We start from the raw sequence: 19,257 nt of genomic DNA, 5'->3' as shown, positions 1-19,257 counted from the left end.
AATGGAAAAAAAATGACAGACATCATTTTTTAGCACTCTAAATTAGTATATTCTAATGACCTAGGTATGTTGTATTCTGTTAGGCCTTGCTGTATAGGGCCTGTGAGTGCTGAGATGTCCGAGTTCTTCAAATCGATTCTTCGATTAATCCGCCCGAATCGATTTTAATCGATTTTCGATTCATCGTTACACCCCAAGCCGGACACTGACTACTTTACATTGTAACAAAGTGTCGTGTCTTCACTGTCTTCAAATATTTTCAAAAATGTGAGTGGTGCACTCACTTTTTATGCAATACTGCATACCAACTGAGTGATTTCAAGATCGTTTGAATGAACCTAATGAAAGAAATGTACTGATCTGATGAAAGATTTTTCCAATTCAAAATCGCAACTATGGTGACCTTGTGCTTAGCGCATCTGCCTCATAGTTCAGAGGTCAGGATCCACATCTCAGCTCTGGCCGCATTGTGTGGAGTTGGCATGTTCTCCCTATGCTCGCACGGGTTCTCTGCAGCTACGTTGGCTTCTTCCCACGTTCCAAAAACCTTCGTTGTATTTGTTCTTTACTAAAAACAAACCTCTGAATTCAATTCCAGCCGGCTTTATTGAAAGCGTGAACTGATCATAGCATCGGATGCAAACTTTGGCTGCACTGCGTGGGGTGCTCAAGCTAAAATCCCTCTTTAGTCAGGAGTAGAAAAACAAATACAGACTCCGGGTTAATGGCAAAAGTCCACGTGGTGCCGATCAAAACAAAACAAAAAACCCACGCCGGCCTGCGAACCATTATTAGCTCAAGTGGTCGCGCCGACGCTATGATTGCGCCATGAAAAGTTGTTGTTCGCAGCTCAGATCGTCGCGAGAGATTTTTAGCGCAGGGCGTGATTTTCCCCCGCGCTTCAACACGCTGGGGTGAGCACAGGAAAGATAAAAGGGGCAAGGCAGGGCTGAGGGTGAATATGGCTGGACAGCTGGGCTCTTTGTTGCCATGCATCTCTCGGAGAGATAAAAGCTGCTTGTTTATACGTCTGTCTGTCAGCCTTTTCGCGAGTGCGGGGAGACCGCAGGCACATGGCCAAATGCACTTTTAAACAGATTTGTTCTTTCCTCCTGACAGGCGCCAAGTCTTAAAACCAAGTATTGCCTCTAGATTCTGGCTTTGAGGGCTTGCTGTCACTCTTGTTTTTTTTTTTGTGTTTTTTTTTACTGCCACACAAAGTAGGAAGTTAATGAGATCATAAAACAAGATCCCGTGCGTTTATTGTGTCGATAGGACAGTTGTAGTGGTAGGTAAGTAAATTCAATTAGGATCTAGCCGGCTTGTTAATAAAAGCACAATAATGAAATAAAACACTTCAAATTGTCTTTCTTTTTGGCTGACAATCAATCATTCAAATCCAAACTTTTATTTAACCGGGAAATAAAAAAGCGGTCACTCTTTCTCCAACTTACGATAGGAGCACTGAGGGTCTATTTCAGACATTTTCAAATCACCCCAAAATGACAACGATATGGTCAGTAAGATGCTTTGTGCACAGAAAATAATAACAGGTGAGTCTCCTTATTGCTATGAGAGCAAAATATTTCATTTTATTCCATTGGCTCGACATATTCAATCATGCCCAGGCAGGTGCGCTGTGACTTGGAGTGCAAGTGCAACTATGCTTTGCTCAAATATGACTGCAGACCATATCCAATACACTTTCTCTTCATGTTACACACCATTAAAAAGTCAATTGCCTTCGCGGCAGTCATTCCACTCCTTGTCCGCCGTTGAAATAGCCACACAGCTGCGAGTATGAAATTCGAAATGTGTGGTTGACGTAATATAAACTGAGGGAGAAATCCAACAATATTACATTTTCTAAACTGGCTTAATGTCAGTGGCCGGCCGAGCATTACAGGCATCACCTGCGATACATACAGTACGTCATTTCGAGCAGAAGAAGAATCCGTATTTATCTAAGATTTATCTAAATATAGTCCAGAATTAGGACTAGAATCACTCGCGCAACCTTAGCTTGCACAATAGACATTAAAACTAGTGCTGTCAACGATTAAAATGTTTGAACTAATTAATCGCGAAATTTCCCGTAATTAATCGCGATTAATCGTGTTTTTCAACGACAATTTTTTACAAAGCTTAACCGATATTTACTTGTGCGCGGCGCAGTAAAAAGATCAATTATGATTGATCAATTGAAGTGGATAACTCTGAACATATTGAATATTAAAATAGCAAGAACGTGCTGATTTCATTGTATTTATCTATGACATTTGTACTGGCCCAATGGAGCCAGCGTCAGTTAACTCCTCATTGATTTTGAAGACCTTGGGCAGAATAGAGTGACATGCGTGGCAACACATGAGGCTGAAATCTGATTGGACCGAAACATATTTACCATCCACGTGTCCTGGAAGCAGCGCAGCCAAGAGAAACGCCAACAGGCGAGCAATCTCCATCGACGATCTTGCGTGGCCGACTGAAGCATGACTTTGCTGTTTGCTTCGGTCTGAAGTTGTGAGGCGGGGACGCTTCTGACTGACAGGACACTGACTCGAATCAGGGACAGCCAGTCCCCCGAGAGCCGTCACTCTCAAAGTAAAGAGACGCCGCGGCGTGGTGCAGCCTGCCTCGAGCCACCTGAGACCACCCCCCTATTGAGTGGCTGACAACTTGTAACATTAGCCATTGTGTTGCAGCCCGGCCATCCATCAAAGCTCACACCCCCGACAGTGGCTTTGGTGGCGACGGGGCCCTCGGGCGGGACCCATGGAGGGCGTCCAGAACATTGTGTGACGCTGGGTGACACCCGCCAGCCAGTAATTGGATTCACTCGAACTTGTAAAGTCCTAGAAAGACGTTGGCCAAGAGTGACGGACGCTTACCCACGTCACGCTGGAGGAATACACCGCAACGACAGACAGCGACGCTGACCATTAAAGTACTTTCTGCGCATGCATAAGATGTAATACCCTTCCATACCATCGGCGGCGGTAGTCACCATTTCTCATGGTTAGAAAACCCCAACCGGAAAGCTGTTGGCCGGGGGCGGATTATAAAAACGTAAACAATGCATTCAGCTATATTCTTCGCTCACGATGGACTCCCACGCAACGTAAACCAACACGGTATTGTGAAATACGTACGTTGTCAACCCTCACTCTTGTACTTGTAAGAAGATTAAGGCAGCGGAGGCGTGCTCACTGTTTTTTCCGCATGCTTGTCACTTCCCGTCGGTGCTCCGCGCGCTGATTTGCTAGCTAACAGCCAATCAGGGTGACCAAATGTCACGACTGGCGACGCCGAAAACATGCACTTTCGCTTCATTGAAAACTCTACCGGCTGGCAACCAGTCCAGGGTGTACACCGCCTCTCGCCCGTGACCCGGAAATTGATACAAATAAATTGGAGCTTGAGCAATGTTCAACCTTAAAGTCTCCACTGTCTAGTCACTGCATTGGTTTGTATCGAAACTCCAGCAGAATGATATTAGGGGCTCGTATTTTACTTTCTGTTGCTTCTTGATTCTGTCATCGGTTTGAATTTCCTCACTGCGGGGACTAAAATCTCTTCATCGTGTTCTTCTGCTCCGTAAATAGGATTCATTTGTTTGTTTGTTTTCTGGATGATAAAAGAAATTGGATGCTGTTATCTGACCATAGCTGATTCCCTTCATAAAATAATACATTTCAGCTGTTGGTGAAAGTTCATGTGAACTATTTTTAAAGGGGGGGGGGGGGGGAAATCTGAATTAGCAGGGATGGTTGGAAAAAACATGCGTCAGAGGGGTGACTTTTGTTTATGTAATCACTTTGCTGAAAAAATGCACAAGATAATCAATGGCACTTTCATGTGCCATTAAGTATAGAGCCTGGGCCAGGAGGTGATTAGCTTAGCATAAAGAGTCTCTCCAAAGTACAAATATGCCAGCACCTCCAGTGGAGCTGTAATGCATAGTTAAGTTTACTGCCCAAAAGAAATTGCCCGAGTGCGACATTAGAGGAGGAAAGTGCAAACCGTATTTAACAACTCCCCACCACTCGCTGCTACTGTGCTTCTATACTGTACATTATATGATACAAAATTAGGTTTAATACAGTTACAATTAACTGTGCTTTGAAATAATGACCAGGTGTAAAATAATACAGCAAGTATCCCATATATGGAGTGTGATGTGGCGTGACTCCACAGGATTTCAGATTTAAAAAAAAAATTTTTTTTAGCATATTCATCACACAGGCAAGACCACTGCTGAAAAATACAACGCTAACCCTATCTGCAAAAGTCCGGCCATCAGTTTGTCATGTCTGGCTCAGACACTTTTAGGCGATGCATCGGGGTAAAAAAAAAAAAAAAACGAAATGAAGGATTTGGAGTGGCTAAGTCAAAGTCAAAGATTTAAATCCAGTTAAGATGCTGTGATTTGACCTTAAATGGACAGCTAATACATGGACCCTCTCCAATGTGACGGAGTTAAAACACTTCTGCGATGAAGAGTGGACTCCTCACCAGTTATTGCTAATGCTTGCTTGGCTGCCAAGGGTCGCAACCACTTATTAGGTCAGGGCACAATTACTTTTTCACACAGGGATTTGGAATTGCTGAATTAGCTAGCTAACACTGACAACTAGCTAGCTAGCTAACACTTTTGAACACTACAGTAGTCTGACTCAGTCTCACTTTCCTTTTTTCCCTTCAAATGTGCTAGAGCAGCTATTGCCCTCCCTCAGCTTCAACACACAATATTTCACAGAACCCCCTGCAGAGCTAAGACCTCACGCACAGACAAGGAGTGGAAGAAAGATAGAGAAGCCGAGACACACTAAAGCCAGATAAGCCACTATAAACCGAGCCGGTGCGTGTGCGACGCGGTCGGGCCGAGAGCTTGGTGTCGATGATCTTTTGAAAGTTGTTCAGCTAATCAGCCGCTGGACACACACGCACTGATTGGTCATTTGGAGCGGCAGTTTTTCCGTCATGCCAAAATTCTTTATGCTTCACTGCTGCAAAGTTTTTGAGGAGAGTCCATCGGTTTGTGTGTTAGTTCTTCACTTATGGCCCAACAAGTGTAGAAATGGCGGACCAGAGGTTCTAAAACGTTTTAAACTATACTATACTACAGGGGTCCCCAACCACCGGGCCCGGATACTGGCCACGGGCCACTTTGGACCGGGCGGCGGAGCCCTGTAATCCCAGAATAACCCCGTGCCCCTCCGTCGCGTAACGCTCAAATTAAATGCACAAGCTAGCATCTCCGTCGTGTAACGCTAACATTAAATGCACAATCTAGCAAATAATGAGTAAAACAAACAGACGTATAGGGGTAGCATCAGCCACAACATCACATTCTGATCAAATCTTATTCAAGACCAGTCCAAAAACTCTTGGCTTTCAGAAATAATAATCCCCAATTTTGGAGCTCATTACTGTAGCTAGAGTGTGCGTGTTCCAGTCAATACAGCGGCCCGCAAGTGTACAAAGAGGGCATTTTAGGCTCGTCAAGAAGTCGATGTGCCGCTGATGGAGATGTTGATTATCAACAAAAACAACGATGGTTCCCAAACGGAACCCTCTTGGGAGAGCTGTTGAGACTCCCTCCTCTCTCTTGACTGTGCTATTTCAGAATCAAAGTGCTCATTCTTCATCTATTATTCAATCTGTTGCACTCGGCTGTTTCTCTTTTTGTTTCCACATCCACTATTTAGCCTCGGCCCACTTGGTGGAGCTGTGTTTATTTTGGGAGTCTTCCATGAACGAGAGGCGCCATTGCCGCGGGCCTCGAAAACAGTCTTCCTTTTCTGTTGTTTGCATTTGTTCTTCAGTTGACTGCTCGAAGGCGCGTTGTTCTCGGCCGCTACGGCAGCCCTGTTTGCCGCCGAACATTAGCCATTTTCCCCCCTCACATTTCAAGCTGTGCTAAGTTTTCTCACCACGAGCTCTGCCGAGTCGCACAACGGTTCGGCCCACGGTTTAGCAGTACGTTCTCTCTCGTTCCGCCACATTCTGATGGGATCTTTCATGCTTCTCACATTTGGCTTTTTTACGGATGCAAAGTGAACGCCGGGCAGCTTTGGTGCATGTTTGGTGCCCCGGCAGAGTCAAATAACTTGCTCCAGAGTCGGCGTCAGCGCACGGGGCTATACTGGATACTGCCACTCAATAAATGTTTGATGAAACAATTAGTTTTCTGTCATCAACTCATTCACTAATCCATCTTTTGTCCATTGTTTACATACACGGTGCACTCACACAAGCTCTCTATTACTCGCTGACTCTCACACACACAGCACAATGATGTTCATCTTGTCTTCTTATTATTTCAGTAGGTTTAAACAGGAAGTCAACCCAAGCATATTTTTTTCAAGAATATGTTCTACGCAGGCCCACTAGTTGAAAAAAGGCATTAGGGTTAACATGAATAGTGAAGCAGCAAAATCCACCCGATTTTAGTCATCTCAGGCGGCCGCCATTTCGGCAATTCGGTTGACTGAAAATGACATCACAGACCCTCGGGGCTCAGATAACGACCAATCACGGCTCACCTGTTTTCTGACGCTGAGCTATGATTGGTCGTTAAGAGAGCCCTGAGCAACTGTGATGTCATTTCCAGTCGACAGAAGTGACAAAATGGCCGCCACCAGAGATAGCTGGAAACGGGTGTTTTTTTTTTTTTTTTTGCTCAACGCATATTCCACCAACACAATATTAATCAGAATGCTGTGTTTCAACTAGTGGGCCTGTTTTCTTTTTTTCAGACAATGGTCTTCTTATTCCAGTTACCTTGCTGACAGTTTGGGCTGCCACCGCAGCCTTCCTCCGAGCTGTCACTGCTTCCTTGTGACGTGTCTAAAAACAGCTGACCGGGTCGGGGAAACCTTCAAAATAAGGCGACGAGGGGGACACCATCCTCCAACGCCGGCGGGGGTCTGGAGCGCGGCCTCCATCGGGTCGAGGAGCCTTATTTTGAAGGTGTCGCCGACCCGGTCAGCTGTTTATTGACACGTCACAAGGAAGCAGTGACAGCTCCGCGGAAGGCTGCAGTGACAGCCCAAACTGTTAGCAAGGTAGGACAGTCAAAAGACCATTGTCTGAAAAAAGAAAGCCTAAACCTTCTCACACTCACACTTTGAACAATAAATCTATAACCAGGTACAGTATGGCACGGCAGGTATTCGAGGTAAATTACACACATTTGATTTCTTTGGTTCTAGTCGACTGTGAATTTTTCTAACACAAAAATCACAGCCTGTCACCACTGCCCATTCCGTCTCTGAAAATTGAACATTTTGTCCATGATGGCCTGAAATGAGGCTGCCGTGCCCCCGGGAACAACATTCCTACGTGTAAAGCGCCTCTCATCGAAAGTCAGCTGTGATGGATGGGTGAATTTGTGTCGCTAAGAACAAGATATTCCTTTCGAGTTGGAATAACGCCTCCCGAGTCACAATGCAACGTTTTGCCGCCTGGTGAATGCCAAGACAAGCAGCTGATGACCAGAGTCATTGTTGTCCAACCTATACGTATTCAAACAACCGCTCGTTATCGTTTTCCTCCGAGGAAATCATTTCCCATCCTCTGCGCTCAGCTGATGAGGCAAACAAATTCCCCTGACGCCGTTTCCGCTCCCCTTCTCTGTCTTTGTAATGCAACCCCGTCCCTTGAGTTCTTATTTGTCTAAGTGCTTTTTCATGACCCCCGCCGTCCCCAAGGCCTTTTTTCTCCCGCTCCTTAGACACACACACACGACTCTCCTTCAAAAGATGCCTTTTTATTTAAACAACGCATTTGACTAATCGATGATCCCTCCCTCTTCTCCTCGCCAGAATGACACCTGGTCCGAGCTGTACTCCTTTGCCGTCTTCAAGGCAATGAGCCACATGCTGTGCATCGGATACGGCCGCCAAGCCCCAGAAAGTTTGTCCGATATCTGGCTCACCATGCTGAGTATGATTGTGGGAGCCACTTGCTACGCTGTCTTTATTGGCCACGCGACAGCCCTCATCCAGTCCCTGGACTCCTCCAGACGGCAATATCAAGAAAAGGTAGGACAGTAAAAGTTAAAGAAGTCAAAATGTTTTGGAAATTCAACACCAAAGTAGCCACGACGACGTTAAAATGATCCCACTGTGTCGTAAATAGTCGGAATCAGCTTGTTGACAAAATTGACAAAATCACTGACCGGTTTCTAATATAATGAAGCACACAAGTGGCTAACTATGAATCGCAATGGCAATCAATAACTGCGCTTGGCTGATGACCGGTCCAGGGTGCGCTCTCGGAAAACAGATACATGTGACATCTCGTGAAGTACTCATTTAACACTCTTTTTTACGACGGTGGATGCAAGGTGTTTGGAATATTACCCTCCACTGAAAAATGCTGTGTTGTTTTCATAACTCACTCGCTGGGTGGCTGAGCACACTGGGTTACTTTTACCCTATGTTGGGTTCATTATTTTTGATTCACAGATTGGGTTGAAGCTTGGATTTGGGCAGGCTGAAGAACTTAAAGTAGAAGTCAACCCAAACATATTTTTTTCAAGAATATGTTCTATGCAATCCCACTAGTTGAAACAAGGCAATATGATTAATGTTGCATTAGTAGAATAAGAGTTAATGCACCCATTTTTAGCCATCTCTGGGGGCGGCCATTTTGTCACTGAAAATGGCATCACAACTGCTGAAAAAATGCCCTTTGCATGTGGGCAAGGAGAGCCACTGTCAAAGATGTACTTTCAATGGATGATTCAACGGGAGAAACACATAAATACCAAGTGTGAACATTTTCCAAAATCTGCTGTAGGCCACGACTCACACTCACACTGAACTCTGACGTCGGTCACCAGGCCAAACCCCTTAAAGCGGAAGTCACCCCAAAAATACTTTTTTTAAGAATATGTTCCCAGCAGGCCCTAGTTGAAACACGGCATTCTGATTAATTTTGCGTTTGTGGAATATAAGTTAAGCAGCAAAATTCACTCGTTTTTAGCCATCTCTGGGGGCGGCCATTTTGTCTTCTGTCGACTGAAAATGACATCACAACTGCTCACAACGACCAATCACGGCTGACCCGTTTTCTGAATCGGTGGTGGTCAGCAGTTGTGATGTCATCGTCAGTCGACAGAAGACAAAATGGACGCCGCCAGAAATGGCTAAAAACGAGTGGATTAACACTTATTCCACAAACGCAATATTTATCAGAATGCCCTGTTTCAGCTAGTGGGCTTGCTTAGAACACATTCTTGAAAAAAAATGTTTGCATTGACTTCCGCTTTAAGGGCACACATCCAACACAGAAATACTACAGTACGTACAGTAATTGCATTGGATAAAACCACCAGTTTATTTCTTGACATATTCTTGTATTGTTTTATACACTGGGCTATTTTTTTCTTGATTAGAAACACTCAACAAAGGGCACTGAAACGGATTAATGACATTTGAGTTCATTTGAATGGGTTACATTGATTTGCTACGGCATATGAGTCAATGAAAGAAAAAATCAAATGAAGCTACCACTGTATTACAATCAGCGTGTATTTGTCATGCTCTCAGACGCATTGTGAATGGCGATGGAGGGATCGGAGCTGCAGCAGTGGCCTGTGCAGGAAACAGAGCAGCCTCTCTGTTTCTAAGCAGAGTCTCTCCGAGCGGGGGAGCAGGGGGGGGGGGGGAATGCTGCTTGCTCCCAGCAGCCAATCAGAGGCCACGGGTGTGTTCAGCCAGGTAGAGGCTTCACATCGCCAGGGGCGGGGCCTGATGTGATGATGTGGAAGGGAGACGGCGGGGCGAGGGGCGGGAGAGAGGCTGTGATATGATGTCCCCCTTGGGCAGCGGAAGAATTGATGAGGCAGCAGACCTGTGTGTCCTGACAATGTCATCTTGAAGGCGACGTAGTTAAACATGGCCGCCTCCCTTGCTGTGCTCGAAATCGTTCACTACTTGCCTACTCCCATATATATACTGCAGTGTGGGTGATATAGTTCACAAACACACACAAAAAAAAAGTCGACTAAAAATCACTTTATGGTGGTTAGTGATTTTTCTATAGAGGACTATACTGAAATATAGTTCCGGAACTCTACTTGGGTGTGCTGCTGAACTGGCCGACTCTCTGTAACAAATCTTGAACAAATAAACGTGATTGTTTTAAGATGAGTCGAGTTTACAGTGTGAATGTAAACAAAGCACTGCTTTCTCTACTCACAGCATACAGGGTGACCCAAAAAAAAAAAAAAAAAAAGGCCCCGAAAGATTTGGATTTGGAAATTTGAAATAGATTTCTGAAGAAGAAAAGGCCAATGAGTATAATGTTTTAATTGAGGTAGTTTTACCTCAAGTACAGTAGTATTTGATTCTCTTAAAAAAATACGAAATAATGTAGGGCTGCTCGATTATGGAAAAAAAGAAAATGTTGAACACTATAATTAATAAAAATAAAAAGTTACTTTTGGACCAAACAATATTTATAAAATTAGTTGATTAAAAAAAAAGGTGCAAATTCAATTATGGTTTCCTTGTGTAAACACACATATATTAAAAACAGTTTTTTTACGATTATGCCCATTTTGTAATCGTCGATTGCAATAATCGTGATTGTAATTGAATTTCGATGAATGTGCACAGCCCTAAAATGATGTCTATTGAAAGTTCAACCACTTCAAAATGGAAAACTCACATTATTATAATAGGGAGCAATTTCAAACACAGCCCTTGTTTTTAGTTGTCCTTTTTCTTTCAATATCTCTTTCGGCCTCACATTGTCATCTCTTTCCCATCCCGCCTGCATCGCTGCACCGCAACTGATCTTTGTCTTGATTTGCCCTCTCGCTCTCTCTCTCTTCCTTCCTCTTTGTTGCTGGTGTCCTTGAGAGATGCAGTGTTGTACTGCTAGCGCGCTGCTACATGGAACTGCATGGAGGACACGGGGGGCGCGGGTAGGGGGGGGGGGGGGGGGAGGGGGGCGCGGGGCGCTGACTGTGGTGAGATGCAAAGGCCTTGTTGTCACAAGGAATCCTCGTGCACTGCAAGATGGTAAATAGTGCCTGGGCTGTTTTACATAGTTTACATTGCTTTTGTCAGTGTTTTATTTCTGGCTACCGGTGATGTCATCTTGAGTGTGTACTGTACTGTGGATGAGTGCGCATTGAGGCAAAGTCACTCCCACATGGATGCGAGCCCTGCGCTGCTTTTAGTGGCAATCCGACGTTTTATTTTTTCCCGATGATTCTAGCCCTTTCAACGCCAAAGAACCGGATCGCACATAAACTTGGTAGCGCCCCGTGTCAATCGAAAAGTTCCAATGACACCCTCCCGGCAGCAAATACTGTACAGAATCTTATCCAGCCGGGCCCATTGTTTCATTCTGAACGGTTGTCCTTGTCGATAAATAAACAGTACAACATGCGCGTTATTCCACCTGAACAAGATAAACACCTGAAAATGAAACTCGGTCTGATGTGATGCGATTTGCTGTTTGTATTATCCTAAGCGTGTGTGTGTGTTTATGCACCACGGGAGAATGCAGCTAAATAACTGCGTTATTATATATACACCGCTCTAAAGATACATAGATTTTTTGTTGTTGTTGTTGTTGTTGTTTGAGGGCAGAAAAGTGGATTTCTGACCAATTGTGGGATTTTCTCCGCTGCAAAATGTCGCTCCGGGGAATTCATATTTGAGCTCAAGTTGTGTTTATGAAACAACATGCAGATCAGAAAGTGTCATGATGACAATGCTGCTGCAACCAATTAGTACAGTCATAACATCTTGGATGATTTTACAGAGAAAATGTCTGTGACACTAGTGTGTATTTTACAGGACGTTGTATTTTGTTTGGTGGTACTGACGCAGACTTGTTGAAAGCCATCTATAGTGAATTTAGAGATTTGTTCCTAATACAAAGATAATTACCGAATACATGTGCAGAGATCTCTTGGGGAGGAACAGTTTTCCAGTGACTTCGTTATTATTACCGCGCCCATTTCCACCACAGCAGCACGCAGATCGTAAATATTTGAACAAATTGGAATGCAAGCAGTGTTACGGGATGATGCAGATATGTTAAAAACGGTGTTTCGGACAGCGTGCGCCTTGCGGGGGCGGAGCCCAGTGAGATTTATGAAAAAAAAAAAAACTTTAACATTTTTTGTTAACTATAATGAAATTGTTTTTGAGTTTGTGTTTTGTTGTGTATTTCTTATTGTATTGAATATTAAGAATGGCATAATTGTGCTTGTCTTAGGCTGATCTGAACTTCATATTATTCAGGTTGTCATTTTATTTGAAGATACAATGTTTCGGGACAGGAGCATTGTGCTCGCTGAGGGAAATATTCCGTCCCACCCTGATTTTTCCAGGCCAACCCATTAGCCACCTTCTGGCTCCGCCCCTGCTGCCTTGTAAAACACTCCATTTGAGTAGTGCTGAACGTTACAGTCTTTCTTTTCTGCTTATTGCCTCATTTATCAGCTGTCAGCAAGTTGGTGATACACGAGTAGGATTTGGTTGGCCAGTGGTCACATTTGCTTTTGTTATGTTGCATTTGTGTGTGTGTGTGTGTATGCAAAAACCTCGACAATATCACAAAGCCACAACAATGTTGCTCCTGGACCGTCAGACATGACTATTTTGTTTCCGGACTTTACTACTGTGAGTAATTTTTATCACTGTGCATGCAAGCAAACGGCCCGCAGAGATATTTATTGATCACTGATTTCTTGTCTTCCTTTTCATTTAATAGAAAGTCATATCGACTAAAACAAAATGACTTACTCATTGAACTACATTTTCTTTGGCATGTGTTCAAAATCCCTGTTGATCACCCATTCAGGTCACATCATCAAGCAAAATGAGCTCGTATTTGGTTCATTAGCATGTCAAGTGATTCTCGCCTTTTAGTGTATGGATTAGTGTTATTCTTGAGCACTATGAGCTTATGAAATTACCAGTGAATTTTATTAAGACGTAAATGCGAGTAAAACTGGCTTTGCTGCCAATTTTCCAGCCAGCGGTTGACATGACAGAACGCTGTCGTTCCACGTGGTGGAGGATTGATTCATGGGTTGGAGGGATTCTACCCGAGAACTGTGTCAAAATTCCGTCTAAAAGCCGAAGTCAACGCAAACATATATTTTTTTAAAGAATATGTTCTATGCAAGCCCACTAGTTGAAACAGGGCATTCTGATAAATATTGCATTTGTGTCATAAGTGTTAATCCACTTGTTTTTAGCCATCTTTGGGGGCAGCCATTTTGTCTTCTGCCGACTGAAAATGACATTGCAACTGCTCACAACGACCAATCACGACTCAGATTCAGAAAACAGGTCAGCCGTGATTGGTCGTTGTGAGCAGTTGCGATGTCATTTGCAGTCGACAGAAGACAAAATGGCCGCCGCCAGAGATAGCTAAAAACGAGTGGATTAACACTTATTAAAAAGATGTTTGGGTTGACTTCTACTTTAAATAATATTCAGTACAGGTTGAGTCTTGTGGAGCGTTTGTAGAATGTCTTCCAATTGTCTTTTTATTGAATTGGCTCTTCCATCGCCGTCATTAAACTTGAATCTGCTCTCCTCTTGTGTTGCCGGGCCAACTCATCCCAATTCCCGGGACGAGCGAGACACTGCGCAGACTCTGTGCAGTCTCAGCCCGGTCGGCGTGATGCAGTGCCTGACAGGAAGCGACAATGTTTTCTTCCTGCGCTCGCCTCTGTCGCCATGCGTCTGTCACAACAGCGCTCCGTCTTCTGCCAACCGGACAGCCTGCCGCTGATCACTCCAATTATCCGCAAGCAGGCTGACCTTGCAGAGATCTTTAGTCAAACACAGCCCGCCCGTGTCTCTTCAGGAAGTAGTTTGTGTGAAATGATTTTTATTTGAACACAAAGTACAACGTTGGATGTGTGATGTTCAAACTCGTAATCAGTCTCCTTTGGTCATCACTGGTTAGGCTCTGTTTGATTTCAAGAGACTTTGTCGAGGGTGAGACCCCACAGAATGTTGTTCCTCCCCACAAGCACTTTTTGTGAATAGAAGTCAGACAAGACGAGCTCAGACTTACTCGCTATCTGATGTTCCTCTCTTTGGCGAACGTGCTTTATAAGATAACGAGGCGATTTAGCCAGGAAGTGAATGAATTATACATTGTCAGGGCCGTTTGGGATGAGCCTGAATCAGAATTTCCAACGGAGAGCGATCGTGGGAGGAAAGCGCAGGAGGACGAAGGAAGGGAAAGCAAAGCCAAGGGGATAATGCTTCCATTGGTCACTGAATGACAATCGAGGAAATGCAACGAGTCGGTCGTTTGGATGACAAAATGTCAGCGGCGGAGAGTTGAGCTGCCACATACGTCATCCGAGTGAGAGCAAACGGACGTCATTTTCTCTCATTTGGCTGTTGTCAGTCCCCCCGCGGCCACTGTGACACACCGGCTAATTGCTTGCTCCATCTCCCCTGCGAAACTTCATCTTGTTTTTGCATACTGTTTCCAGTCATTCAAGATCACCACGAAAGGCAAATCCATCATTTTCCACGTGGACCTGCAGTGGACACCTAATCTCCATTCATCCAACTTAATCCACCGACAGAAAACCATCAAAACTATACAAAACTGCAATAGGACAGAATGCAACTGTGCCACATCGCATTCGGAGCAGTTCAGAATCAGTATTTATCTGATAACATGACAAAAACATACACGTGTAAATAAAAAAACAACAACAACATAAAACCAGAGATGTTGATTGCAAAATGTGTGCAGATCGCTAAAGACGTGTTTAGCTAGTGGCCGTAAAAAGTGCCAATCAGAAGATGGAAAAATGCTGATGTCATCGACATCCAGTGCTCTGGCTGAGCACGGGTGAATTTGAAATCTCATTTGTTATATAGCTTCAGTTACATTGGACAGCACTGCTGACCCTGAAGGCCACAGGCAGATTAGAGTGACATAGCAACACAAGGGGGCTGAAATCTGATTGGACAAAACAGCGGCGCCAAGAAAAATGCTGTGAAATGACGATACTAGATTGTTGGGATGAAATTGGTACAATTTCGTGGAACAAATATTACAAGCTACATCGTAAACATAAGTCAGAGTCAAATATCCACCACTTTTGAACTCATCCTCAGTCAGTTCTTTCACGTAGTCCAAAACGCATCAAAAATGAGGTCAGGGGCGGACGAGCAGCTGCTCAGGCGGAGCGTCGGGTTCTCCCCAACACCTCTCGACACCTCCATGTTGTTCCCAATCAGCACCTCTCATCTACAGTATGAAAAGGACACCAGCTGCGGCGCCTATTTTGACGCATCGGCTAAAAACTTGTGACACACTTCACTTGTTCTACACGTGTCGAGAAAGTGACTCACTCATGCAGGTGAGACTTGCGTAGCACCACACCACCCTCATCTGGAATCAATCAAGATGGCGTAATAGTTATGCTCCATAATTACTTACACTCAAACATTGAAGTTGAACCCTAAACCTCTCTAATGTGAGGAAGATGTGCCAACCTCTAGTCCACCTTGCTCCCTTTTTTCTCTAAATAATTGAATTAAATATATATATATATATTAGTTTACTTTTTTTAACTAATTAATGGCAAAATTTTCCATAATTGATTGCAATTAGTCGTATTATTCAACTACAATTTTTAGCTTAGAACAGATATTTACTTGAGTAAAATCTTGGATTTGACATGGAAAAAAAAATCAAAAGCATTTTTCGATTCAAAGACTGTTCTAATAGCTTTCTTTGATCCTTGAACGAGTGCGAGTTCCAGACTGGCCTGTCAGCAGTCCAGACCTGTCTCCCATTGAAAATGTGTGCGCGACTCCGGACTGTGAAGCAACTGAAGTTGTACATAACATAACTGGCGGCGTGTCACATGACCGCAAATAAAATCTCCGCGGCCCCGCATTTCAAGCAAAGCTCGATTAATCCACGTGAAGCATGACAGAAAATGGAGGGAACAAGGGCGTGCGACTCGCAGTCAAAAGGGGCACAACACCCTGGCCTCGCATTCAATCTGTTCACTTTACACGCTACGAAAAAAAAGAAAACATGGTTAGTGTTACCTTAAAAATATCCACCTTTCCTATGAGAACTCCACTTAGGTAGGTGAAATGTTGACGCCCCCCCCAATGTGGGGAAGTGACATGACACTCTTGAAACGTAATGTACTTCGAATAGAGGCTGCCAGGCGTCTTTTCCTTAGTGATGTTTTATCAAGCAGTCACGGTCCTCATTCAACGTGTCCAATAAAAAAAAAAGTGAATTTATATTTGGCAGTGACTTATGACAGTAGTCGTTAATTCAACTTGGCAAGTGTAGGGTGATTCCGAGGACAACAACTATTTTAAAAAAAAAATGACGTCTCTTACTTCTGCTTTAATTCCGTCTGCGTGACATCAATGATGATGCTCAATGCGTTCTAATGGCTGTGCGTCAGAGGCTGCAGTCATCCGCCGACCGTGATGCATTTCATGCTGCTCTCTAGGCCCTGAAACTGAGAGACCATTCATTACAAGAGCTATACAATTTCTGCACGGTCCATATGAAGTGGAAGCAATCACCCTTAAAGTGAAGCGGAGCCCCTGAGCTGAAGCACATCACGTTTACAGTACAGGACATGTACTTGAGCATTGCATTGGAGGTGTTCACACAATGCTGAGGAGGATCATGAGGCTAATCTCAGCATATGTCACAGCACATCAATACGCCACTCATGATACGTTGTATAGGCCCGAAAAAAAAGATAGTGTGACTTGTGTCAAGGTTCTGTGACATATCATTTGCATTTGCAATTTGGAATATATAGAAAGGCCGTCATGACTTGAGGTGGTGGTGGGAAGTAACAAAGTACCAATATTATACTTAAGAGGAAGTCAACCCAAACATATTTTTTTCAAGAATTTGTTCTATCCAGGCCCACTAGTTGAAACAAGGCGTTCTGATTAATATTGCATTTGTGGAATAAGAGTTAATCCACCTGTTTTTAGCCATCTCTAGGGGCGGCCATTTTGCCATTTCTGTCGACTGAAAATGACATCACAGACCCTCAGGGCTCAAATCATGGCTCACCTGTTTTCTGAAGATGAGCCATGATTGCTCGTTATCTGAGCCCTGAGCAGTTGTGATGTCATTTTCAGTCGACAGAAGACAAAATGGCCGCCCCCGGAGATGGCTAAAAACGTGCTGCTTAACTCATATTCCACAAACGCAATATTAATCAGAATGCCGTGTTTCAACTAGTGGGCCTGCATAGAACATATCCTTGAAAAAAAATATGTTTGGGTTGACTTCCGCTTTAAGTCGTTTTTTTCAGGCACGGTCTCCACTTGAGTACTGTACCTTTCGGACTATTAGTCACACTTTTTTCATAGTTGGATCCTGCGATTTAGGATTAGGCGCGACTGGTATATTTTAAAATGAGATCTTTGACTGGGTTAACCTGGTTAACTGGGTTAACCTAACCCCAAGCCCCAAAAATCCCCCTTCCCTACTCGTGTCGACTTTCTGTGCATTACAGTCACCGTTTCACCAGCGTAAATGCACCAAAAGTATTTGCCAGAGGTGGGTGTGTCAGTCAATTTTGCCTGTCCGTCATTCGCCATTTACAGAAGAAGGCCGACTTGCATTTAACATAGGTTTGAATGTGATTGAATACGTTTCGAACACAGGCACATCGTTGCTATCGGGGGTGTGCACACTTGTGCAACCACATTATCTTGGTCATTTATTTTTACGTCCCCTTTTGAAAACATGTTTTAACAATTAAATCGAGCTGTGGAGGTTATAGGTCACATTAATGGTGGAAACAACCTTCGAAACAAATTCTGGCATTTTAACAGGGGTGTGTAGATTTTTAATAGCCACTGTATAAGGCAGAATGTGAATCAGTGGACACTAAAAACAAACCAAAAAACATGCCTGTGAAAGTCGACCGAAGTTTGCAGTCGGAATCGCTAACGGACGCTCCGGATTAGAGCCGAAATGGGCAAGACGAGTTTTTTTTTTTTCCCCGTACAAAGTTGACAGGTATGGTATTGTGACTGTTTTAATGCAAATGGAATAAAGTGGCAGATGACCTTCTCAGTCCCTGAAAGCTACACAGATTGTGCCAATGTGCTGAGTTGTCAGAGTCCATTTCTTTTTTTTTTTTTTTTTTTTTTTTTAAAAGGTTTTTCAGACAGCGGTAAGCTGGCTGGGGTATTAGGAAGAGCTCTATTTGAAGGGGAATCAACGACACAGTCGGGCGATTCAGTTTACTGCCTCATGAGCAAACTGTCCGTCAACAGTGGAGCCTCACTCTTATTGGGGGTTAGAGCTTGACCTCAAATAGCGAATTTCCGCGACTAATTGACGCCCCCCCAAAAGGATTACGATGAGTGATTATAATTGCCTAAATGACTCGTTTAAACCATAATTACACCACAAGTATGAGTTCAAAACACTCGGATAGAATTTCAAATGCTCACGAAAATGTTGGATTGCTGCTTCGTAGGCCGCTGTGAGCGAGTTTACTGAGCCGAAACCTCTGGACTGACGCAGTGACGCCACCTGGCAGTCATAGATTGCGTTAGCGATGTTCCGCCGAGCCGTTCTTGGGGAGTCTACTTAGACGCCGTGTTTTCTCCTAGTTTGGCGACACTACCGTGAACAAAAGCAGCCACGGCAAACATGCCAACATCGAATCTATAAACTCCCGCTGACTGTCACTCACAAATCTAAGAAGGATGCATTTCGATGTGAGATGGAACGAGCAAGTCTTTTGAACTACTTTGTTTGTTTTTTTAGGTTTTTTTTTATGTTTACAGCCAGCAGTAACAGTTTGTTATCTCCATTTAAGAGATGCTACTATACTATAAATATCATAAATGCTGTTAGAACACGCTTTGCGCATGACTTGCGCTGGGCACGAAAATTGGGCCCTCGAAATTGTCCATGAGTGTGTGTGACTGTGTTTTTGCAGGTTAGCTTCACAATTGTCCATAGGTGTGAATGTGCAACTGGTTATTTGTCTACACGTGCCAGGTGATCAGTCCAAGATGTAAACCCCCCCCACCAGTTCACCCGCGACCTGAATGAGGACAAGCACTATAAAAAATGGATGGATGGATCTCTTCTATTATTCATGTGTGCATTTTACCAGAACAATTGCCTGACATGAGTCGATTTCATCCTGCGCAAAGGCAGATAAAAAAAAAAAAAGGGCAGATTTTAGACATACTTACATTATTGTATGCAGGTGTA

At 43.9% G+C, this 19,257-nt stretch overlaps 1 protein-coding gene across 1 annotated transcript in view; it reads left to right on the top strand.

Moving 5' to 3' along the window:
• Positions 1 to 19,257, top strand: part of LOC147141162 (potassium/sodium hyperpolarization-activated cyclic nucleotide-gated channel 2) — a 35,895-nt gene that overhangs the window by 8,485 nt on the left and 8,153 nt on the right. The window contains exon 5 of the mRNA XM_086043496.1: positions 7,830 to 8,048. Coding sequence (XP_085899622.1) covers positions 7,830 to 8,048 — 219 coding nt within the window. The remainder of the gene's footprint in view (positions 1 to 7,829; positions 8,049 to 19,257) is intronic.

The sequence above is a fragment of the Filicampus tigris genome, chromosome 10 (genome assembly GCF_054856515.1).
Source record: "Filicampus tigris isolate MCC_2025a chromosome 10, RoL_Ftig_1.0, whole genome shotgun sequence".
Taxonomy (NCBI): Eukaryota; Metazoa; Chordata; class Actinopteri; order Syngnathiformes; family Syngnathidae; genus Filicampus; species Filicampus tigris.
The sequence above is the reverse complement of the archived record's forward strand: the minus strand, read 5'-3'. Positions and strand labels throughout refer to the sequence as shown.